Below are 25409 nucleotides of genomic sequence, written 5' to 3' on the forward strand. Positions count from 1 at the left end.
TTTGAAGCTTTCTGTATTGGGCTTCTTAGAGTTATTGTTTTAGAAAAAGAAAAAAGGATTAAAAAACAAAACAAAACAAAACAAAACAAACAAACAAAAAAAAAACAAAAAAAACGGGCCCTCCTCAGAGATCTAATGGGTTATTGAAATTCTAAGAGACAAAGCAACCAGGGCCATTAAGGAAAGGTCCACAGGGCAGAGAGATCAGCTTTTCTTCGGGATTTGCATATGCGCCTCAGGGCCCTTCCCCTTTCTATGTTCACCAGAACTCCAAAAATCCTCCGCTTTTATTTTGGAGTTTTTCGTGTTGTTTTTTTTCTATGCCTGTCTCCTCTCTGCTGGGCTGGCTGCTCTCAGATTCTCTGGTGTCTGGTCTCAGTCTGTCTATGGTTGGAGTTTGAATCAGTAGAATGAGTTTCCGATAAGGGCTGCCACTGCAGTTCTCCCTTCTCCTTCCCGGAGCTGACAGCCCCTCCTCCCCCGGGACTGAGCCTGGCAGGGAGGGGCGCGGGTCCCCTGGCCGCAAAAACTTACAGATTTCGCTGATCTCAGCAGTTCCACGTTTTCATGAGTGTTGTATGAAGTATGCCCAAACGCAGATTGCTCTGTGGTGTCCAGTCCACGCAGTTCCTGGCTTTCTACCTACTTTCCTGGAGGAGTAACTAAAACATACAGCTCACCAGTCTGCCATCTTGCCCCGCCTCCGTGAGTGACGTTTTGAAGAGGACCTACAGCCAAGAGGGACACTTTGAAGAATGCGCTGGAACCGAGAGAGGAGCCTCAGCTTACAGAGACAGTTTGAAGACGGCTGTTGAAAGCAGATTCTTCCTCTGGAGAAGCTAAGAGAGGACAAATACCCCAAGTCCAAATAAGAGTGACATTGTTGAGGAACTGCAGCCTAGAGAGGAACATCCTGGGAGAAAGCCATTTTGAAACCAGAACTTTGGAGCAGACGTCAGCCACATGCCTTCCCAGCTAATAGAGGTTTTCTGGACACTACTGGCCATCCTCCAGTGAAGGTACCTGATTGCTGATGTGTTATCTTGGACACTTTATGGCCTTGAGACTGTAACTGTGTAACCAAATAAACCCCCTTTTATAAAAGCCAATCTGTCTCTGGTGTTTTGCATTCCAGCAGCATTAACAAACTAGAATACATAGTATAAGCTATATAGTTATAGAATCATCTTCAAGGATAAAGGCTGCTGGGTTGCAGTCCAACAATTTCAGCTGTCTCCTTCTAGCTATTCCAATACACTAAAAACTATAAAGGGATATCTATGTAATGCATAAGAATAACCTCCAGAATGACCTCTCAACTCTATTTGAGATCTCTCAGTCACTGAAACTTTATTTTGTTTCACTTCTCTTCCCCCTTTTGGTCCAAGAAGGCTTTCTCAATCCCATGATGCCAGGGCCAAGCTAATCCCCACAAGTCATGTCCCATGATGCCAGGGAGATTTACATCCCTGGGAGTCATGTCCCATTTAGGGAGGAGGGCAATGAGTTTACTTGCAGAGCTGGCTTAGAGAGAGAGGCCACATCGGAGCAACAAAAGAGGTTCTCTAGGGGTCACACTTAGGCACAATTTTAAGTAGGCGTAGTCTCTCCTTTGTAGTAACAAACTTCATAGGGACAAGCCCCAAGGTTGAGGGCTCGGCCTTCTAAATTGGTAGCCCCCAATGACTGTGAGAATGTCATTAATTCCCCAGGTGGGGAAATTTAATTTTTCCACATTTTCTCCCAGTCCCTCAAGGAGGCTTTGCAAATATATTTTTATTCTCTGCCAAAATTACTCTGGGATGTATTGGGGCTTCACACTAAACTGTACAAACCAATCAGATTTCACTCCCTAGTCAATATTCCATGTAACTATATTATTTGAATAAACTGACTATACAAGTTAAATTATATAGTGTGTTACAAAAAATATAGATTTTGCACATAATAAACATCTCTTCCTTTGGTCTCACACAAGTTGAAGTTTTAAAAACACCATCAATATCATCCTTTACCCTTTAGTCTCATTTACCTTAGTCCTAACCAAGTCCATTTTGTTCATATCTCTAACTGAAGTCTGAACTCTTTTTTTCAGACTCCTTAACATTTGCTGTATGGGGTGATTTTGACATTCATGGCTGCCAGACTCTGGCTCTGAGTCTCAGGTGTCACACAGATACCCAAAGTTCCAGAGACTGACCAGGTTATGCCCAAAGAGCTCAGCATCTCAGAATTTAGAAATAACCAAGATTGTAAGTTACAATCGAGGAACCTTTACAATAAGCCTTCCCCTGATAACCTGTGCTCTCAGACTCAATTCTCATAATTTGCACATTATAGTTAGTCCATATTAGTGAGGCATTATAATATTTTTCTTTCCATAATTGGTTTATTTCACTCAATATACTGTCCTTAATGTCCATTCACCTCACAACTTCACTCTTTATTGTAGCAACTTAATATTCTATTGTGTATATACACCACAGTTCACCTTCCCATTCATTGGTCAATGTATCCTTAGGCCACCCCATCCACTGCAAATTGTGAATACTGCCACCATAAACCCCACTGTGAAAATGTCCATTCATGTCCCTCTTTTCAGTTCTTCCAAGTATATACTCAATAATGGTTGCAGGACCATATGGCAACCCCATGGTTAGCTTCCTGTGGAACCAACACACTGCCCTCCAGATGGGCTGCACCATTGTACTTCCCCACCAACGGTGATTAGGTACGTCCCTTTCTCAACTTTTTCTTCAGCACTTGTGTCCCTCTGTTTATTTTTTAGACAGTTTTATTCATACACCATACATTCCATCCTAAGTAAACAATCAGTGGTTCCCTGTATAATCAAATAGTTATGCATTAACCAACACTATCTATATAAGGACATTTCCATTTCTTCCACAAAAAAAAGAGGAAGAGGCAAAAAAAAGGAAAAAGAAAAAGAAAAAAATGACAACTAAAAGGCAACAAAAGAAAAAGTAAAATTAAAATAAAAAACAGTAAAGTCAGACAACACCAACGTCAAGAATCCCATACCCCTCCCTTATATCCTCCTCTTATAGACATTTAGCTTTGGTATATTGCCTTTGTTACAATTAATGGAAGCGTATTACAGTTTTACTGTTAACTATAGACTCTACTTTGCATTGATTGTATTTTTTCCCCAATACCACCCCATTTTTAACACCTTACAAAGCTGACATTCATTTGTTCTCACTCATGTAAAAACATATTTGTACATTTAGTCACAATCATTGACTACTCTAGGTTTCACTAAATTATACAGTCCTAGTCTTTATCTTCTATCTTTCCGTCTGGTGTCCTTTGTGCCCTAACTTTTCTCTTTCAACCATACTCACAGTCATCCTTTGTTCAGTGTACTCATGTTATTGTGCTACCATCACCTGATATTGTGCTCCAAACCTCTCTTTCCTGTCTTTTCCTATCTGTCTGTAGTGCTCCCTTTAGTATTTCCTGTAGAGCAGATATCTTGTTCACAAACTGAGTGTCTGTTTGAAAATATTTTAAACTCTTCCTCATTTTTGAAGGACAGTTTTGCTGGATATAGAATTCTGGGTTGGCAGTTTTTCTCTTTCATTATCTTAAATATATCATACCACTGCCTTCTTGCCTCCATGGTTTCTACTAAAAAATTTGTACACAGTGTTGTCGAGCTTCCCTTGTATATGATGGATTGCTTTTCTCTTGCTGCTTTCAGAATTCTCTCTTTGTCTTTGACATTTGATAATCTGATTTTTGCATGTCTTGGTGTAGGTCTATTTGGATATGTTCTATTTGGGGTACTCTGTGCTTCTTGGAGCTGTAATTTTATGTCTTTCTTAACAGATGAAAAATTCTCAATGATTATTTCCTCTGCTATTGTTACTGCTCGTTTTCCCTTTTCTTTTCCTTCTGGTATACCCATGACACATACATTCATGTGCTTCATGTTGTCATTCAGTTCCTTGAGACGCTGCTCATATTTTTCCATTCTTTTTGCTATCTGTTCTTTTGTATGTAGGATTTCAGCCATCCTGTCCTCCAATTCACGAATCTTTTCTTCTGCCTCTTTGAATCTGCTGTTGTATGTGTCCATTGTGTTTTTCATCTCTTGTATTGTGCCTTTCATTCCCATAAGTTCCGCCAATTGTTTTTTTCAAACTTTTGAGTTCTTCCTTATGTTCGCCCAATGTCTTCTTTATATCCTTCATCTGTTTTGCCATATCTTCCATCAACTTGTTGATTTGATATTTCAATTGATTTAGAAGATTTGTTTGATCAAGAATTAGTTTTTTCAATTCCTGTATCTCAGTTGAAGTGTAAACTTGTTCCTTTCACTGGGCCATATCTTCATTTCTCCTAATGTTATTCATAATTTTTTGTTGTCTAGGGATCTGGTTTCCTTGATTATCCCAGTCAGATTTTCCCAGACCAGATGTGCCCAGGTCTCAGGAGGACACTTTATTCAGTATCAGGTTTCTCTGAGGGTGAGACCAAGCATATTGTAAGACTTTCCTGTGAGGCCTCCAGACTCTGTGCTTTTCCTATCCTGTCCAGCAGGTGGTGCTTGTCAGCTTATAGCTCCCCACTGGTATAAAGAGGCATGGTTCTTTTAATTCTCAGCAGACTCTCTCCTGACTAGGGACTGAGGTTGTCAGAAGCCAAGCTTAAGTTGTTTCTGATACTCCCGTCCCCCTGCTTCCAGGCCCTGGTGTCTGAATTCTCTGAGGGATGGCAGCCACTTGAACTGGGTTCCACCTCCCTTTTCTTAGGGAAGAGTTATTTTCTATACTCAAATTCCTCCTTTGTCTCTCTGACTCTGTTATCTCCACTCTTGCCTGGGCCAGTGCTGACAACTGAAAATGCCTGAGGCTTTGTCTAATGAGCTACTTAGGATAAGAGTTAAAAAAAAAAAGAGGAAAAAGAGAGAAAGCCTCTTTTCAGAGCCAGTTCCCATACTCCCAGTTTTGCCCGTCAACTGGTGTTGATACCCGGTTTTCTGTCCCCCTTTCTTGGGACACAGCCATTTTCCAATATTCTGAGCTCAGCTGTCTCCAAAAACTTGCTTTCAATTATTTATTTTTGTTTTGTTTTGTTTTCTGTCAGCCCTGTTTCATCTCTGCCGGGAGGAACCTGAGTTTCCTTTCCTGCTTGCTCCAGGTTTATCTGTGCTTGTAGCTTGTTTTCAGTAGTCCAAATTTGTTAATTAAAACTGTAATTGGAGCTTGGTTGAGTTACTTTCTCTCACTCCAGGTAACCTGCTTCTCTTTCCCACTGGGAATGTTTCAGCTCAGCCTGCCATCCTGGTGGGGGATGTGGGGATGCCAGCTCCGCAGTTTGGTTAGGTTTACTTATAGCTCTATGCTGCGATCTCAGCTTTTCCATGTATTCCAGGCTGATGTACAATGTGTGTTCAGTCACAGATGTCCCCCAACAGTTGTCCCTGACTATTTACTAGTTATTCCTGGCTATTTACTAGTTGCTCTAAGGACTAACTAAATTCCACAGCTCTCTATGCCACCATCTTGTCCTTCCTCGTGAGCTACATTTTAAAAAAAAGTGTATTCCAATTATTAAAGTAAGTATAATGTGAAGGAAAGCCTCATTTATGTTAGATAAATGAACTCTTTCAGAATCCCAGAGCATGTGATGCTGTATTGCAATTTAAAAGGTCCCATGTGCTTTCACACCCACCATATCAATAACCCAGAGGTAAGCAGGGCTGTTGAATCTTCATTCTAGATGAGGAGTCAAAGCACAGAGAGGTTATATGAGTGACCTGAGCACACACAAGTGGTTATTGATAGAAATGGATCTGTAGCCCAGTTCTGTGGTGTTTTTTTTTTTTAACTTTTAAATTTTAAATAATTTTAGATTTACAAAAGAGTTGCAAAAATAGTCAGAATTCTTGTTTACTCCATACCCAGTTTTCCCTTACAGTTAATTAATCAAAATTATTAATGAAGCTAAAGACTTTGAGTTTCACCAGTGGGGTGATCAACTGGTTCCGCTTTGTCCAGGAATGTCCTGGTTTTAAAACTGAAAGTCCTATATCCCAGGAATCTCCCCTCAGTCCTGGACAAAGTGGGGTAGCTGGTTGCCCTATTCATCTCCTGGTTCTTATTTATTTATTTATTTATTTATTTTTTAAGAAATGAAATTTTATTATGGTGTTTGGGGATTTATATTGAAGCAGCTATTATTTACTCTGACCAGTAGAGTCCATTGACAGGAAAATAGACAAATAAGCTGAAGTATAGTCATACAACCAAATACGATACCACAGTGAAAGTGAATGAATTGGTGTTGTATGCGTCAGCATGGATGAATCTTAAAAATACCATGATGACCAAAACAAGTAAGATGCAGGATATGCATAATGTAAATGAAACCGTTTACATTAAGTTTAAAAACACAGAAAGCATTTCTATACATTGTTTAGGAATAATAACACTTAGCACAGTGTAAAGAAATGTCTGGAAATGATAAGTCTCAGAATCAGGAGAGTGACTGCTTTGAAAAACAGTTTTGCAGTTTCTCAAAAAATTAAACAAGAGTTATGAGAACCAGCGATTCTACCTCTAGATTTATACCCAGGAGAACTGAAAATTCATGTTCATATAAATATTTATACACCAATGTTCATAAGAGCATCATTCATTGTAGCCAAAAAGTGGAAAGAATTCCTGGTTCTTTTTAAATGTGAATTTCCCTATTCCATCTTGCCCTTCTACACTGAGAGTGAAAGAGAGGAAATGAATGCTTTTTTGGGTACCTATAATCTTCCAGTTCTGGTGCTAGTCACTTGATGAATTTGATCTCATTTGCTCCTTTCAGCAACTCTTTTTTTGAGGCAGGGGATATTGCAGTCTTTCCACAGACAAAACGGATGAGAAGACAGGCATTTTGCTAAATAGTGCTGTTAGAATTTGAATCTTAAACCTTTTTTTTTTTTTTTTTTTTTTTTGATTGTATGATATAGTTTATATGAAATACCTGTAATAAGCAAACTTCACAGCAACAGTTGTAGATTAAAGGATACCAGTGACCACGGCAGCAGGAGGTGGGGAAGAGGAAGGTGTGGGGAGGGGGAGTTATTGCTTAATGGGTGCAGTTTCTCTTTGAGGTGATGAAAAAGTTGAGGTAATGGGTGTTAGTGATGGCAGCACAATATTGCAAATAGAATCAATGCCAGTGAATGAATGGTATACTTGGAAGTGATTAAACTGAGATATTTTGAGCTGACTATTTGGTACGACAAGTAAAAAAATACATATATCAAAGTGAAAAAACAGTTCTATTTCCCATTTCAATTTTCCACCTCTCTTCCCAAGAGATAACTAACATTACCAGTTTCTTGAGCATCTTTGGAGAGAAATTTTAGACATAAACAGGTCTCTGTTTTTGTGTCCCTTCCCCATATAAATGCTACATATAGAAGATAACTCTTCAGGAGACTTCCTGAGTTAGAACACTTTCTCTCCAACCTTACTGCAATTATTCAATCCACTGTTGAGTACAGGTCTGTAACTTTGCAGAATGTCACTCAATTTTGCCTGCTGTTTGCTTATGATTAAATTAAGCATGAGCACTTCTGGCAGTAAAACCACAGAAGGGATATTGCGTCTTAGATGCTTCATTTCAGGCGGCACCTCATGTCAGTCTGTATTACTGTTGGTAAAGTGAATATCGTGCACTTGGTCACGGTGGAATCTGTCAGGTTTTTCCATTGCAAATTTATCAGTTTTCCTTTTTTAATTAATAAGTAACCTGTGTGTAGATTCTTTGAGACAATATATATCTTGTTCTTCATAAAACATTCACTTTGAAATTTTTACATACATTGATGTTTTTTGCCTGAATCAATTATTACTGAGATGATTATGAAATGATATGTATGCATTTTATTTTCATTGTCCTCAGCTCTGCTGAACTCTGGGTCCAGGCTGGGTCAGTAGTGCTGTGGAGAGCCTCTTGGACCCATCTCTGTCCCCGAAGTCTTGCTTAACATTTCCAGAATGCTCAACTTGCAGTCTCAGAGGAAGGGTGCATCCCAGCAAGAGTGAGAAATATTTGGGGCTCAGGATGATGATATCAGATACACTGAACTAGTTTCTGTGCCCCCTCATTCTGGTTCCAGAGAAATAAAACAGTTGCTAGTGAGATTGGTGATATTTTGCGTCGCTTCTATGCCGTGAACCTTCTCATCTCAGGGATTTTGCCCCTTGTCTTGTATTTGTTCTAAGATCTCATCAGGTTCTCTTTTTCTCTGGGCAAATAATCTAGATCTTCGGTTTTGAAACCAAACTTGGACTCTTGACTCTGGAACCCCAATTTCTTTAGCAAGCTGTTCTCTGGAATCAATCCCAGGGTAAGGGTTGTTCTTGAACGCCTTGATGAGAGTGCGTAATTGGGAAGATGTATAGCAGGTGCGGCACCGTCTATCTAGAGTAGCTTGACTCTCCACAGGGAGGTGTTGCCTGTGGGCCTGGCTTGATTCCAAGGCCTGCTCGGGTTCTGTTCTTCTCTGGAATGACTGTCGAGCTCTTCGATTCTGAAACCAAATCTGGATTCTCGACTCTTCAGCGTTAATTTCTAAAGCAAGTTTTTGTTTGGTGGCATGACCCGGGTAAGGTTTTTGGTTGAAGGTGTTGATGAGGATTTTCAACTGGTCGGCTGTGAATTTGGTGCGATTGCGCCTTTGGTGTGTAGCGATCATGTTGTTTGCGGAGTTGTTCTGGGCCATGTTGAAAGAGATTCCTGGTTGTTGAAACCTGTGCCTAGGAGTCGAATCTTAAACCTTTTAAGAATATGTTGTTTTTTTTTTTTTTTTTTTGTAACTTTGTGCAGTTTTTTCCTAAATGTCCTAGAAGAGAGAATTAGCCCAACAGAATTAAAGAATTTTTCAGTCTGACTAAACATTGATGTTCAAAAATATCTAATAAATGTTTCCAGCCCTTTGGATTTGTAGTTTCACATATGTCCACAAAATACAAGAACTTAAAGTTAATGCAGTATGATTCTTCTTAAAGGTGTCCAAGATTTATTTATTTGCTGTGCCTTCAGAGATCATTAATTCATGGTGTGAAGTGGGTTTTTCTTATATATATAAATTTTTTTTTTTAGAGAGAAAGAAAATGTCTTTATTTAAAGCCCGTGATTGGTGGTCTACTGTTCTGGGAGAAAAAGAAGAATTTGATCAAGGTTGTTTGTGTTTGGCTGATGTTGATAATAGCAGAAATGGACAAGGTAAGCAATTTATGACCATGTATCTTGGCGCACTGCTTTCCAGAGATGAAAGGAAGTGACTTCCCTTTTAAAATATATATACTTTATAGAACTTAAATGGTCATAACCATGCCCTAATTTTGAAGGTAGTTTTGCTTATTATTTAGGTAGCAGACTGATAAATATAGTTCTATCTTCTCTAGAGAGGTATAGGTTTGTATTGATTCTATTATTTGCTGGAATTCATAGAAATATATAAGGCATCACTTTATTTGTTTTCATTTGTTGCAAATTAGGTTTTGTAAGGTAGAGCTAGTAAAGATATCTTGAATTTAAAAAATTTTCTTTTTGAGATATTATTTCCAAGACAAATTATATTCTTTTCCTCTTCGATTTGAAAGCCATTCATACCCAAGTGCAGAAATTATGCTATCTTTATTTGTTGGTATTAAACCATTGTTAAATCATGGATTCCTTTTTTAAATCTGTTCCTAAAAACATCTTATCTTATTCATACATATCTGCCCCTCCTTGTATCTTTATTTTTCTTTTTAGTGTCTTTAATACATTTTAATTCCATATCATTGCTATTTGAAATCTATATTTGGTTTCAATAATTTACAGTCATGAGGATTTTTTTTTGTTTGCAATCCAGATTGATCTCTTATAAATAAAATTTATTATAACCAGTCTTTTAATCAGTGTATATAAAAATTGTCCCTTTATATTTTTCTTATTTCTATTTCTCTTTTCCTATACTGAAAACAGTAGAACCTAGGAAAAAAAAATGAAATGGGAACATTATATTGGGAAAGAGGAGCAGAAGAGCAGGAGGTACTAAACTGCACTGAGCACCTCCTAAATCATTTCGAAGGAAAGTATGGGCTCTGCCCTCCCACCTAGAGTGGTAGGAAGGCCTTCTATTCAGAGAGTGAACTTGGGAGGTTCCTCAAAAGTGTCAGCCCTGCCCTCTGCTCTACTGTTTGTTAAAACTTATGGTTCTTCCACTATTTGGCACCACAAAAGAGTAATACCATAAAAATACCTGCCAGAGAGAACAATTTAAAACCCACTTCTGCCCAGTTTATCTAATGCTCAGCTTGGTTGGAAACTATACTTATTGTCTAAATAACATACTGCTCACCCATCCATTTCTATTAGAGTTCTCCAACTGGAGTGCCACCGTCTGGTTACCGATATGCTAAGATATTGCTTCACCCCAATTTGTGGCCAGCTGTGAGCACTCTCCTTGTTTTCCCAAGTATGGTCTACAAAAATCATTACGTATGTGCGTCCCAACAAGAAAGAAAACATTGATCGTTATTTCTCAAAGCCTGTACTGCCTGCATTGGACTATCTGGGATAATTATTCCCATAAGATCCTACAAGATCCTGTTCTCTGGGTATGGGGCTCAGGTATCTGCATTTTTGACAAAAAAGCCCTGAGAGCTGTGAGAATCAGCCTGTTATCTGAGATCTGCTTACTGTAACAGTCCTGCTGCCTATTTTAACAGCCATACACATTTTGCTTCTGGGGGTTAACTTGTTATCATGTGGGCATAGCCATCCTTCCCTCCTCCTGTCCCTGAGATAGAATCCTATTTTCATTTTATTTTCAAACCACTAATATTACTTGTCTATAAAGGGCAACCTTTAAAGTTTTTAAACAGATCTTTTTAGGGATCTCCATGCTTCCATGACCAATTTGTTACTCATGGCTAAGGAGAAAGCAGAGACTTCTAGACCATATTGGAGGCCAGAATAAGGGGAGTTGGGTATATCATAAGGTATATGATATATCCAATCCAGGATTCTTATCTCTAATGGGGTTTTCTGGACTTTTAGTGTAATCTGCTGTGAGCAAGCATTTGGTTCAGTTTTGCACGAGCTAAACCAGCAAATTGTTAAAAGGGTGGCCAGCTGTTGGATCTAGTGCAGTGAACGTAGAATCTTCGTTGAAAGCATCCAAATCAATAAATTAAGCCCAATTTCATCCTACCCATCTTTGTGAACTGTTCCCATAATTTTATCCCAGATTTTTGTCAATATAAATTATGTATTTTTACAGTTCCTTCTGGGCTTTAATTCTTTCCTTTCTACTCAGAATTCTGCATATAATTTTGAAATAATTTAACACTTTCTGAAAAGTTACAAAAATAGTGCAGTGAGTTCTTATGTACCCAGATTCTCTAATGTTAACAACTCAACAGTTAACCAAAGAACAATGATCAAAGCCAGTAAATTAACACTGGTGCAATAGTGTTAGCTCCACTACAGACCTTAATTGAATTTCACCAGTTTTCCAGCTAATTTCCTTTTTGTAGTACCTATTTAAATCCAGGATACCACATTGCAGCATACACACACTTCTATTTGTTTGTTTCACTTCCGTGAGATTGAGGTTAAATCTTGGTTATTTTGTGAGCAAAACATGAGAAATAGGGCATAACATGATACATGGGAAGCTCAGTAGGGAGTGTTTTAGGAGAGCCTGGAGATTTACTTTTCCATGCTTTCTAAACTCTTTTCTGTAACCACATTATAACTGTCCTAACCCCACTCTTTCTGATTAATGTCTTTCTTTTCTCTTACATAATAAACTGGGACGTCTGTGAACTCAGTTGTGACTATAATATAAAACCCAAAGAGTCAATCTCTGAATTAGATTCTCAGGGGCTAAGCCCTGTTGTCAGAAGTGGTAAGAAATTACTTGTTTTTGCAGGGACTCTGAGTTTTATTCTTTACCTTGAGGTGAGAATTTTGAGACTTGAAAGTGTCATTGTCTTTTTAAAACTTATCTGGTGCCCTTAAAAACAGCCATCCTACATATAGATTTGCATTCCTCCACCTTTTTCAGCTGGTCTATGGCAGCAGCTGCTCAGACCACTAGAGCTTCACTGTAATAGGCCCAGGGTCCTAGGTGACTGGAGGCAATAAATTGATTAACCATTTGCCACTGTGTACAATGCTGCTCAACCCCAGGGAGAATACCCACAGTAGTCTTACTATTTTGGGCCCCCAACTCAGCTCAAGAACCAATTCCAAGTATTCCTACAAGATTTGGTGCCTGCCAATTTGATATTAGGTAACTTTTTAAAAACTTATTTTTGCCACAAGAGACAGAAAACAATTATGAAAAATTTCAGTAAAAAAGAGAATGGAGGAGAGTGGGGCAGCACTCCAAAATGCAGAAAGAGCTGAAATGGTCAAGCCTTAGTGGGGAGAGGAACCAGAGCACCTCTGGAAACCTTATAGACCTCCAGGGGGCTGCCATTAGATCATCTAGCACCAGCTTCCTGATGACCTGTGTGTCTATTCAGGGTTGAAATTCCCAGGATAGTCCTTCTCTCAGAGGATTATTATAAGGATTTAGTGAGTTTGCCCATGGAAACTACTTAGAGCATTGCCTTGCCAGTAGTAAGTTCTCAATAAATAAGTATGTGGAACTCCTACTTTTAAGTAGAGGGTAAAAAGTCAAGGAAAGTCTAAGCCAATTTATAATTATGCTTAAGAGTCATCCCCAGAAAATCTCATTTGTCGCTCAGATGTGGCCTCTCTCTCTGCGCCAACTTGGCGGGTGGACTCACTGCCTTCCCCACTACGTGGACATGACTCCCAGGGGTGTAAATCTCCCTGGCAGCATGGGACATGACTCCTGGGGATGAGTCTAGACCTGGCATCATGGGATTGAGAAAGCCTTCCTGACCAAAAGGGAGAAGAGAAATGAAACAAAGTAAAGTTTCAGTCACTCAGAGATTTTGAATGAAGTCGAGAGGTTGTTCTGGAGGTTATTCTTAAGTGTTATATAGATATACCTTTTTAGTTTTTAGTGTATTGGAATAGCTAGAAGGAAGTGCCTGAAACTGTTGAATTGCAACCCAGTAGCCTTGTTTCTTGAAGACTAGTGTTAACTATACAGCTTATACGGTGTGATTGTGTGATTGTAGAAAACCTTGTGGCTCACGCTCCCTTTATCCAGTATATGGACAGATGAATAGAAAAATGGGGACAAAAAAGTAAATGAATAATAGGGGGAATGGAGGGGATGGGTTATTTTGGGTGTTCTTTTTTACTTTTATTTTTATTATTATTTTTTGGAGTTATGAAAATGTTCAAAAATTGACTGTGGTGATGAATGCACAACCATATGATGATATTGTGAACAACAGATTATACACTTTGGATGATTGTATAATTTGTGACCATATCTCAATAAAATTGCAAGGGAAAAAAAAAGTCTGTATACTATATACTAATACAGAGATTTAAAAACTGCTACCCATCTTTCCGTTTCCCCCTCTTGCACCCAAGGCTGGACATGGTTAATCAGGCTCAGGCTACTTTATCTAGCAAGGCCTTGGAATCCTTTTTTAAAAAGTGTTTTCAACAGCCACAATCAGTTGTAGAATTGGCATTTGTATTAGTTATGGTTCTCTAGGGAAACAGAACCAACAGGAGATATCTGTAAATGTAAGATTTTATAAAAGTGTCTCACGCAGCTGTGGAGATGCATGAGTCCAACTTCCATAGAGCAGGCAGCAAACTGGCAACTCCAATGAAGGTGTTTGACGAACTCCTCAGGAAACACTTCACTGGTTAGCCAAAGAAGTGAAGGTCCTCTCTCTTTCTCCCTTAAAAGTCTTCAACTGACTGGATTAAACCCAGCTAATTGAATTCTCTCATTGCAGAAGACACACCCTTGGTTGATATAATCAGTCACAGGTGCAGTCAGTTGACTGATGATTTAATAAACCAGCCTTCTGGTTTATTAACTAGCTACAAATGTCCTTGCAGTTATGGTTAGGCCAGTGCTTGCTTGACCAGATATCTAGACACCATCACCCTGGCCAAGTTGACACATGAACCTAACCATCACAGCACTCTATGGTAAAATCAGTTTATAACCTTATAACCTTGATAAAAAAGGCTTTTATAAAAGGGCTTGCTTTTGACTGAGTTAAATTAGGACTACTGATATCAAATCAAGGCTTAGGAGAAAAATGTAATATGTCAGTATATTTGAATATTGTTGATATAAAGCTATTTTTAAAAAGCTATATGCTATTAAAATAGGTTCACTTTAATTACATCTGCTATTGGCAGAGTGGTCTTGAAGTAAGAGTGGTATATAAACCAAGACTAGATTCTTTTAATTTTTAGATTTCTCTTTTAGACATTTGCAAGTTTATTCCCAAAGATGTTTTGGTTGCTGATGTTTGTTTCTTTATATTCTTCTTCCTGTTTTTTTTTTTTTTTTTTTTTTTTAATAAAAATCTCTCTACAGATAAAATTATTGTGGGTAGCTTTATGGGATACCTAAGAATCTTTAACCCACATCCTGTGAAAACAGGAGATGGAGTGCAAGCTGAAGATTTGCTTCTAGAAGTGCATTTCCGAGATCCAATACTTCAAGTGGAAGTAGGCAAGTTTGTTTCGTAAGTACAGCTCATGAATTCTAGTACTTTATCTTGCGTGGAGCATTTGAATCCCGTGCTGTGTCACTTTTGTGGATTCTTTAAAGATGAAAAGGCTACCCATGGATCAAATATATTCTTGAGATATTGTCACCTACGTGTTCCTCGTGTGCTGAAAGCTTTTTATGTGGAAATCTGTACATTTAAGATATAATATTCAGGGCCTTTTTATAGTAACAGAGATCTCAGTTTCCTAGTATAACACAAGCTTAAAGGAAAAGATATATGCTTTTGAAAATAATCAAATAAAGAAATAAAAAGTATTCCCTTACTTAAAAGACTAATGGCACAAGTTATATAATTGTCTGTTTAAGTAATCAAAGTAGCAAATAAAAATTACTTAAAAAAATTTTTTTTTATTATAGAAATATAACATATATACATAAAAGTGACAACTTTCCAAGTACAACCCAACAAGCAGCTAGAGAGCAAATCTCAAAGAATATTATAGGCTATAGTTCCACATTTTCAGTCACTTCCTTAATGTAAAATATAAAAACATATATACATATATATAATAATATAATAACATATATATGAGAAGGTAACATCTTCAAAGTACAATCCAACAAGCAACTATATAGGAGACTTCCAAAGTTATTATGAGTAACAGTACCATAGTTTCAGTCGCTTCCCTTCTGTGAAACACAACATGCATACAAAAAGCCAACAGCCTTCAAACCACAATACAAATAGCTATAGAACAAACCCCAAAGGATGCCATGTATCAAAGCTCCACCATCCCACGCCCCTCCTTCCAACTACTCCAATACCCCAGCAACCAAGAAAAAAAAATTATATAGAGATTCAGTATTCCCAGTCCTCTACCAAATTCCATCCTATTGCTACCCCTCCCTGTATTATAATCACTTTTTGATTGTCAGAGATGTTTAGTTAGTGACCACCCTAACTTGTTCATGTTGAAAAGGGGTGCCAACTTTATGACAAAAGGGGACACATAGTTGATGTTCTTGAAGAGCCTATTGCCTCTGAATTTTGCGACTTAGCTGGCATAGGAGTTCTTTGAAGGATTTAAGTTTCTGAAGAATAAACTTAGTGAGTGAAACTTTTGTAGAGTCTCAGACAGGGATCTGGGTATTCTTCAAGGTTTTCCTGACTACTGTTGACTTGGGCTTGTCATACTGTTAAACATTAGTTTTTGGCTTATAACCTTGAAGTTTTAAAATGAATTACTTATTTGGGGTAGAGAGGTACTATAGGTTCTTTTTTTTTTTTTTTTTTTTTCTGCTATACTTTTTTCTTTTTTTCTTTTTTCTTTTATTTTGAAATAAATTCAAAGTTATAGGAACTGTTGCAAAAACAATACTAACTCCATACAAAGAATTCCATCATACCCTGATCCCCCTCCCCCGATAGCTCAATCCACCAACCATAACATGCTGTTACATCGCTATTTCTTTCCCTCCCTCCCTATCTATCATCCATCGTCTATTGCTCTGTCTTCTGAACATATGAGAACTAGCTGCACACATCCTTGAACATACACTATAATTCACGTATACACTTCCCATGAACAAGAACATTCTTTTATGCAATCCCATTAAGCGCAGCTAAGAAGTACAACAGGTTCAACAATGATACAAAGCTTACATTCTATATTTCCTTTACCTTATGTCTCAGCTGTGTCCCTTTGAGCCACCTGTCCTCTATCTTCTAATTCCATCCAAGTTCATCCTTGGCATTCAATCATCTATTTAGACCTTTTTTTTTTCTTTCTTTCTTTTAGTTGTGGGAACATATATACAGCCTAAATCTTCCCATTCCACCCTCTCCCTAGCCTTCCATTAGTGGGATTAATCACCTTTAGAATGTTGTAATGCTCTTTCCCACCATCCATTACTAGAAATTTCCCTTCACCTCAAACAGCAACTCCACCCTCATTTCTTAACTCCCCATTGCACCGTCCCCCATTTCTCTTAACCCGAACTCTACAATTCATCTCTATGGTTACATTCTCTGATAGTTTCTTTGTGTTTGCTGTGGGGGTGAAAATTGACCTCTTATATCTATAACAATCTTGTTTTTCTTTGATACCACCTTCACTTCAATAGGACACATAAACTATGTTCCTATACTCCTCCATTCCCCTACCTTTATATAGTTGTCTAAAATAACATATTTTACATTGAGTTCAAAACCACTGATTTGTCATTAGGGTTTGTGTAATTTATATCATGTAGGAAGTAAATAGTGGAGTTACAGTTCAAAAATTATTGACTTCTATTTGTATTCCATTGTGGTTGGAGAATGTGCTTTGAGTATATTCAATTTTTTTTTTTTTTTTTAATTTCTTGAGGCTTGTTTTATGTCCCTGCTTATGGTCCTTTCTGGAGAAAGATCCGTGATCACTAGAGAAAAGTGAGTGTCCTGGTGCTTTGGGATGTAAGGTACTATATATTTCTGTTAAAATTCTCTATATCTCTTTCTTCTTTCTCTTGTTTCTCTGTTGGTAGGGTTCCCTTTAGAATCTGAAGTAGGAGGTCTTTTATTGGCAAAGTCTCTCAGGATTTGTTTGTGAAAAATTTAAGCTCTCCTTCGAATTTGAAGGAGAGTTTTGCTGGATAAAGTATTCTTGGTTGGAAGTTTTTCTCTCTCAGAATTTTAACTATGTCATGCCACTGCCTTCTCGCCTCCATAGTGGCCACTGAGTAGTCACAACTTAGTCTTATGTTGTTTCCTTTGTATGTGGTGAATTGCTTTTCTCTTGCTGCTGTCAGAACTTGCTCCTTCTCTTCAGTATTTGAGAGTCTGATCAGAATATGTCTCAGAGTGGGTTTATTTGGATTTATTCTATTTGGAGTTCGCTGGACATTTATGCTTTGTGTATTTATATTGTGTAGAAGGTTGGGGAAGTTTTCCCCAACAATTTCTTTGAATACTCTTTCTAGACCTTTACCCTTCTCTTCCCCTTCTGGGACACCAATGAGTCTTAAGTTTGGACGTTTTATTTTATCTATCGTTTCCCTGAGATCCATTTCGATTTTTTTGATTTTTTTCTCCATTCTTTCTTTTGTTCTTTCATTTTCTGTTCTGTGGACTTCTAGGACACTGAGATGTTGTTCAACTTCCTCTAGTCTTGTATTGTGAATATCCAGAGTCTTTTTAATTTGGCCAACAGTTTCTTTTATTTCCATAAGATCTTCTATTTTTTTATTTAGCCTTGCAATGTCTTCTTTATGCTCTTCTAGGGTCTTCTTTATGTAGCTTATATCTTGGGCCGTGGTCTTCTTGATGTCCTTTAAATCCTTTGCCATGCTTTCATTCCTCGATTGTGTTTCTCTGATTAATTCTGCGAGGAACTTCGTTTCTTCTGATAACTTGATTTGTGTGTTTGGAGTTGGATTCTCCATATCGTCTGGTTTTATCATAGGCATTGAGATTTTCTGTTGTTTTTGGCCTCTTGGCATTTGCTCTGCTTGACAGGGTTCTTTTAATTTGTAAAAAAAAAAAAGAAAACCTATCTAATTTTTCAGGAGCACTGTCTGGTGACATACACTTTCTCTAACCAGCAGATGGCGTCTGTGAGTCACCTATACCTCTCAAGTCAGTTCTCCACCTTGTCCCCATGTTATATGGGGAAACGATTCTCGTGGGGTCCAGCCGGAGAACTCAGCTTGGGTATGTGGCTGGAGCTGTCTGCCCTGAATGCGGGGTGCTTGTACGCGTGGTCAGGGAGGAAGGACAGCCTCAATATTCAAATCCCCCAGGTTCCCGGAGATTCAAGGCCGCCACAAGAGTCCAAGCCTTCATTTCATTTCAGCCCCAGCCCGTCTCTCTTGATGTCCCACAGACCACCGGACTTGGTGTAGTCTCTCTGGGATCTCCGAGCAGATCCCCCCGCCCAGCCGCGATCCTCCAGGACCTCTGCTGAGGTAATGGTGTGCTACGTCATAAGCGCGCGTCGTCCCTCAAGGGAAGCCCCGGGCCACCGGGCCCAGCCGGCTCGCTTTCAGCTTTATGCAAAAATGGCCGAACAGGGCGTCTTCACACCCCCCTCCTCTCACAGTTCCTCCTTCCCAGCTCCGGGACAACTGGTGGGGCTCTGGGCTGTGGGCACGGCCCCAGGCAGGAGTTTGTCCAGCCCTCCGGGGAGCAAGCTGCTAGCCGTGGGGATTCTTTTGGCTTCTGGCTCTCTGCTTTGTTCCCCCTGCCCCAGGGATATCTGCAGTGGGCTATCTTCCAGGCCAGACACTGAGACGCCGGCCCAGCCCCCTCTTGCTGTGTTTTACTGCGTGTTTCCCACGATCGCACCTGCAGCCAGTCGCACCTGCAGCCACTCCTGGCTTTTCCCCTTTTTTCTTTTTTTTTTTTTTTTTAATTAAAAGAGCCCGTTGGTCTCCAGACGCCAAACCCTGGCTTCTCTGGATCGCCGTGCGGCTGCGGGACTTCAGCCAGCTTACTCACTCGTTTCAGAATGCAGACTCTCAGTTTCACCAAGTATACAGCCCCTGGGAACTAGCAGATATCGTCCAGCTGGCACATTGCTGTAACCGGTGTTCTGGGTCACTCTCTGGTCCTTATCTAGTGTTTTCCACGGAGGTGTTCCTTAGCCCTGTCTCACCTAGCCGCCATCTTGGTTTCTCCTCACTATAGGTTCTTGAGAGAAGCCAGCACAACCCACAAAGCAAGTCTTTCCCTCATAAGAGCTTTGTTTCAAAGTACTTCACTTTTTTTTTTAATGCAATTTTATTACGAGATAGTCACATAACATACAATCGTCCAAAGTCTACAATTAGTTGTTCACAGTATCATCACACAGTTATACATTCATCACCACCATCAGGTTTTTGGACATTTTCATTACTCCAAAAAATGAGAATAAGAATCAAAATAAAAGTGAAAGTAAAAAAGATCACCCAAAACATCTCATACTCCTTTTTACCCCCTATTATTCATTCATTTTTTGTCTCCCTTTTTTTACTCATCTGTCCATACACTGGATAAAGGGAGTGTGAGCCACAAGGTTTTCACAATCACACAGTCACACTGTATAAGCTATATAGTTACATGATTGTTTTCAAGAATCAAGGATACTGGATTGCAGTTCAACAGTTTCAGGTATTTCCTTGTGGCTATTCTACCAAAGTACTTTTATTTTTAAACCTAATGTTTTTTAGAAAACTGTTTGGTAGTTTGCATTTTGTGTCTGCTTTTCATTTACTGATGATATTGCTGATTTTATCTGATTTTCATACATGAATTTTTAAAAAATCAAGCCTATGTTTTTTACTAATGATAAAGTTTTTATTGGACTTCACGCTTTTGGCTCCTTCTGGTGGCTTTCTTTCTATAAAGCCTCGAAATTATTATGGATGGAGACCCATGCTCATTTGGTTGAGCCACACCTTGACTAAAATTAACATCTTTAAGAGGCCTTATTTACAATGGGTTCACACCCACAGTGACTCAGATTAAGAACAGGTGTAAATTGGTGCGCCACAAATAGCAAGATATAGGATGGCTGGGCCTGTTTTCAAGGTCTGGCCAATCTTTCCATCCTCCTGACCACCCTGAATTGGTTTAGCAATGTGCACCTGAAACTGGTGAGATCAAAGGAACACAAATTCGGATCACTGTTGGAACTACTGGTCTTCTACTGCAGTTTCTCAACTGTGAGAAAACAAGTAGGTCCCCTCTGGTGGTGGCCTCATAACTTCAGGGATAGAGGATCCTACTTCCTATGTTGTTTCCAGTAACTAGGTCTCTGCTTTAAGAAACTGTTTGGAGCTCCAGCCCTTCCACATCATCCCACAGCTAGATCTCTAGATGTTATTTTAAATTGGGCTGTGGCCCAGCTGAAAGAGGTTGTGTATTAATCAGAAAGAAACCAGAAGCCAGATTCAGAGAAGGCCACAGGGAGGAGCTGGAAGTAGAAGTCAGTGGAATCCAGGAGACAAAGGAGAGGATAATGCTATGTGATGCAAGGCAGGATATAAGCCGAGGAACCGCCAAGTGTCACTGGCAGCCAGCACCAGAATGTTACAGACTTTGGGGAGAAAGCATCGCCTTGCTGATGCTCCAGTTTTGGACTTTTCTTAGCCTCGGAACATTTGTGAGCCAATAAATACCCTTTGTTTAAGCCAATAAAAGAAATATTTATTGAGAAGAGTTATGTAGGCAGAGTTGATTTTGTTTTCCCCTACCTCCTCTTTTTGACTCCCCCTTCTTTTAATACATTTTTTTTTCTTATTAGAGCAGTTGTAGGTTTACAGAAGAATCATTCAGGATATACACAGTTCCATATTATACCCTTCCCACACCCTGCCCCCTCCCCCCCCCCCGTTTTCCCTATTAATGTTTTTGCGTATGTGTGGTACCTCTGTTACAATTGTGAAACAATATTATAATTATGCTATTAACTATAGTCCATGGTTTACATTAGGATTTACTCTTTGTATCGTACAGTTCTATTCTGGTAATATATACAATCTAAATTAATCATCTTAGCCACTTTTAAATATACAATCCAGTGGTGTTACATACATTTGCAATGTTGCTTTACCATCACCGCTATCCGTTACTAAAACTTTTCTGTCATCCTAAACAGAAACTATGTATCAATTAAACATTAACTCCCCATACCCTACCCCCACTCCTGCCCCTGGTAACCTGTATTCTAGTTTCTACTCCATGAATATACATATTCTAATTATTTCATATCAGTGAGATCATGCAATGTTTGTCCTTTTGTGTTTGACTTCTTTTGCTCAACATGATGTCTTGAAGGTTTATCCATATGTAGTATGTATTGGGACTTCATTCCTTTTTATGGCTGAATAATATTCCATTGTATGTAAATACCACATTTGGTTTATCCATTTGTCTGTTGATGGACATTTGGGTTGTTTCCACCATTTTTTATGCCTCCTTTTGCTTCCAGGCAGAGTGCCCTTTTCAGGCTGGACAGTTGACTTTGGCTTACCCATCTACCAATCAAAATTCATTGGTCCCAGGTGCAATATCTTCAGAGCCTACCTTCTACTAGAAAACTGAACATCCACAGATGAGCGATACCCTCTTCTGTGATTTGTTTCATTCTAATGGGAAGTTGCAGTGTGGGTACATTAGGACAGGTTGCAAGATGGGACTTTCATACGCTGTGACACATGTTAGTAAAAATCTACTCCATTTAAAAGCAGATGACAATTAGGTGCCCCTATGTACCTAGTCTGTATTAGGCATGATGGATTTAAACCATCATTATAAACCATGAACTATAGTTATAAGGCCAAAAAGGGATTCTTGCCCCCAAAAAGTATTTTTACCTTTCCATTTTTAAAGTGAAATGTTGTTACGGTCATTCTTTATAGTAGTTCTAAGTGACTCTTATCTAGGTGATCACTTGTTGGAAGGGATGAGGTTAGCATTGCTGAGTGGATACTGTGCTAGGCTCATTACAAATACCATCTCTTTAATCTGTATATAAGGCAGATATGACCTGGATTTCCAGAGAGGAAAACTAGAGCTCAGAGTGTAAGGTCACACAGCAGGATTCAGACCCAGGTCTGTCTGACTCCATACTCTACTGTAATCTTTCCATGACATCATGCTCTTTTCCTGTTGGAAAAATTGTCTTGAATATCCAGGGTACATATAAAGATGTTTTGAAAACCATGTCAGTTATGTGATAGTTTTGTGTATCTGTCTTTCCTGTTTTAGTAGAGCAGTTGATGAGTATTTATATATCATTTTAACAATGTTTTGCAGGCATTATCTAATATAATTCTTATTTTTTAAGTGAGAAACTAACACTCTAGAGATTAAATGATCACACAGATAGCAAGATGCAGTCAGAACCCCCATTCAGGCCTTCAGACTTCAATTACAGGCCTTGTATTTTAGTTCAGTCTGTGTCAGAGGTTGTACAGTGGAGGCCTGCATGTATATTTGGGCCTGTAAGTGTTTTAAATTTATAATATTTGCCAACATTTGACAACTAAGAGATTTCACATAAAATCCATGCCTTCTGGTTTTTCTTGAAAAAATTGTAGACTGGCCACAGCCCAGAATTGAGTAGTAGCTACTTCCTTTCCTCTGGCCCAAGTCTCAGGTTTATCACAGCTATTTACACCCTTTACTCATTTACATCCACCTGCTTGCACCTTGAAGACTTTGAATATAAGATTTCTAGACTGTGCCGTGCTGCTGTCTTTGGAAACTACTTGATATGGGCTGGAAAGTGTCATGATGACATTGGTAGTTTATTTCTGCTTGAGACTTAGTCCAAACTGAAATATTTTTCAACACCTTGACTAAAAGTTGTACTTTATACTTACCAAGGTGCTTTCACATCATTTTATTTCATTTAATTGAAGACTCTTCTTTTCCTGAAGGGGAAGCCAGTTTAGAGAGATCAAGTGACTTGCCTAAGGTCAGAGGTTAGTTCATCGGAAAGCCAGAACCAGAGCCTGGATCTCTTTCTTTTGGGAGAGCACTCATGAAGGGACCTTAGGTATGACTCTTTTTTTTTTTTTTAATTCAGTTTTATTGAGATATATTCACATACCATACAGTCATCCATGGCGTACAATCAACTGTTCACAGTACCGTCAAATAGTTATGCATTCATCACCCCAATCTATTTGTGAACATTTTCCTTATACCAGAAAGAATCAGAATCAGAATAAAAAATAAAAATAAAAAAGAACACCCAAATCATCCTCCCCACCCCACCCTTTTTGTCACCATTTATCTACTCATCCATCCATACACTGGATAAAGAGAGTGTGATCCACAAGGTTTTCACAATTACACTGATACTCCTTGTAAGCTACGTTGTTATATGATTGTCTTCAAGAGTCTAGGAATTTGGTAGTTTCAGGTATTTACTTCTAGCTATTCCAATACAGAAAAACCTAAAAATTGTTATCTATGTAGTGCATAAGAATGTCCACCAGAGTGACCTCTCGACTCCATTTGAAATCTCTCAGCCACTGAAGCTTTATTTTGTTTCATTTGACATCTCCCTTTTGGTCAAGAAGATGTTCTCAATCCCACGATGTTGGGTCCAGATTCATCCCCAGGAGTCATAGATATGACTCTTAATTAGAGGCTCCACTGGAGCTTCCGTCTGAAGGCAGCTTCTTGGGGCAGAGTACCTGAGCCTCTGGGATTGGGAAACTGGCTGGGTTTTTTTTACATTTTTTGTTTTTTTCAGTTCAGAATGTTGTCTGTTGAATTATTTAGTTTAGCACAGTAGGCTACAGTTACAATCTCTTTTAAAAATTATTTTACAATTTTTTTTGTTATATCTGAAACTAATATTTAAAAACTTTAAAAACTTTTCCTATTTTTCAGAGGCACTGAAATGCTTCATTTGGCTGTGTTGCACTCTAGAAAGCTTTGTGTCTACTCTGTCTCAGGTAAGAAACATTTTAAAAAGATATACACATTGAAAACTGGGCTTCTTCATATTATATAAGAATGGTTATTCTCAAGTGTTGAATTGGTAAAGAACACAAAACATTTGGTTGAAGGTTTTCTTGTTCTTAGTTAGTATTTTCATTTATTCTTTCTGACACTTAGACTGTTACATTTTATTGGTTTGCTATTGCAGTGCATACTTGGCATTTGTGGTAGAGGGTTACTTATAATCACCTCCTTCTCAGGAATTGTGTCCAGGATTGTCTATAACTGATAGAGGCCAGGTTAGATAACTTAGGACCCTTGAGTCTTAAAAAATGTTCAACAACAACATCAACAAAATTCATTAGAAGCTGAGTCATAGTAGTTTAAAGTACTTTTTCTTTGGTGATCCTCAAGAGTTTTCTCTTTACAGTTCCAATTTCTTGGCTTAGGATTGTCTTGAAGCAGACCACAAGGCACTTATTTTGAAACTTAATCAGGTTTCATTTTCTAACATGGTTATGTGGGTATACATATGGTAGTTAATTGTGGTTTGATGTCAGTCTTTTGTATTTCTCAGACTCATTCTCTTGATTTGGTCTTTCTTTGTATTTCATTTTTAGCTTTGAGTAATGACTCATATATACCATCACTGAGCTGGTTATTCTTAGGCAGTCTCTTTTTGGGATGAAGATCTGTTAGGTTTCCAAGGCAGTCTTGGTAACCTGGCATGTGGTATGTGAGAGACATCCAGTAAATACTTGTTAAATGAATAAATGAACAAGTTTCTGAGTGGTTCTGAGGCAAGTGGTAGTGGCTCTTTATTACTCTCCACCTTGGGCTGTTTTCTTTCTTTCATCTTTTCCTTCCCTGTTACCACTATTGTTTTCTTTTTGACTCATAAATCAGAGGCCTGATGTAGACCTCTCACTCAGTGAGTCATTGTTAAACACTCATTGAATTCATGGTAAAAGATGTTGCCTCTCCTAGTGATAGGGCAAGTATTTAGGGGTTTAGAGTAATGGAGAGGGATAATATAGGCTACTTTATTGCACTGATCTAGTTATTCCTCTGTTTTTGATCATTGGCCTGCTAACTGAAGAATATTTTACTGACTTTAATAGGTCATGGTGTAGAGAACTTGCTCACAGTTATTCCTGAATACTCCTTGGAGAATTGGTCCCTTCTGGAGGCTCCATAGGGATTCTGAGCAGGGTAAGGGAAGGGAGCATCCTAGAAACTAGAAATTGGATTAGTTTCTTGGCTTTCCCTGGCCCCGCTTGAACTATGGCTTAGAAAGACAGAAGCCCTTAGAGTGCCACTGGGACTTAGGGC

General features: G+C 38.7%; 2 protein-coding genes across 6 annotated transcripts in view; one reads left to right on the forward strand and one right to left on the reverse strand.

Annotated features, from left to right (window-relative positions):
- Positions 1-25409, forward strand: part of BBS9 (Bardet-Biedl syndrome 9) — a 591615-nt gene that overhangs the window by 27870 nt on the left and 538336 nt on the right. For 3 of the 5 annotated variants that reach the window (XM_037837046.1, XM_037837048.1, XM_037837049.1), the window contains exons 2-4: positions 9133-9255; positions 14519-14669; positions 24027-24091. In XM_037837046.1, the coding sequence (XP_037692974.1) occupies positions 9144-9255; positions 14519-14669; positions 24027-24091 (328 nt within the window). In that variant the 5' untranslated portion in view covers positions 9133-9143. Of the gene's footprint in view, positions 1-987; positions 1020-9132; positions 9256-14518; positions 14670-24026; positions 24092-25409 lie in introns of those variants that run through there. The other 2 variants (XM_037837047.1, XM_037837050.1) reach the window with 2 other exon arrangements.
- On the reverse strand, positions 8179-8755 carry LOC119534573 (double homeobox protein A-like). The gene has a single exon (XM_037837051.1). It carries the CDS (start codon positions 8750-8752, stop codon positions 8216-8218), a length of 537 nt encoding a protein of 178 aa, XP_037692979.1. The 5' UTR covers positions 8753-8755; the 3' UTR covers positions 8179-8215.

This window comes from Choloepus didactylus, chromosome 5, assembly GCF_015220235.1.
Source record: "Choloepus didactylus isolate mChoDid1 chromosome 5, mChoDid1.pri, whole genome shotgun sequence".
NCBI classification, from domain to species: Eukaryota; Metazoa; Chordata; class Mammalia; order Pilosa; family Megalonychidae; genus Choloepus; species Choloepus didactylus.

Excerpts from the sequence above, each read along its gene's own strand:
- LOC119534573 (XM_037837051.1), bottom strand. The coding sequence starts at position 8,752 with ATGGCCCAGAACAACTCCGCAAACAACATGATCGCTACACACCAAAGG.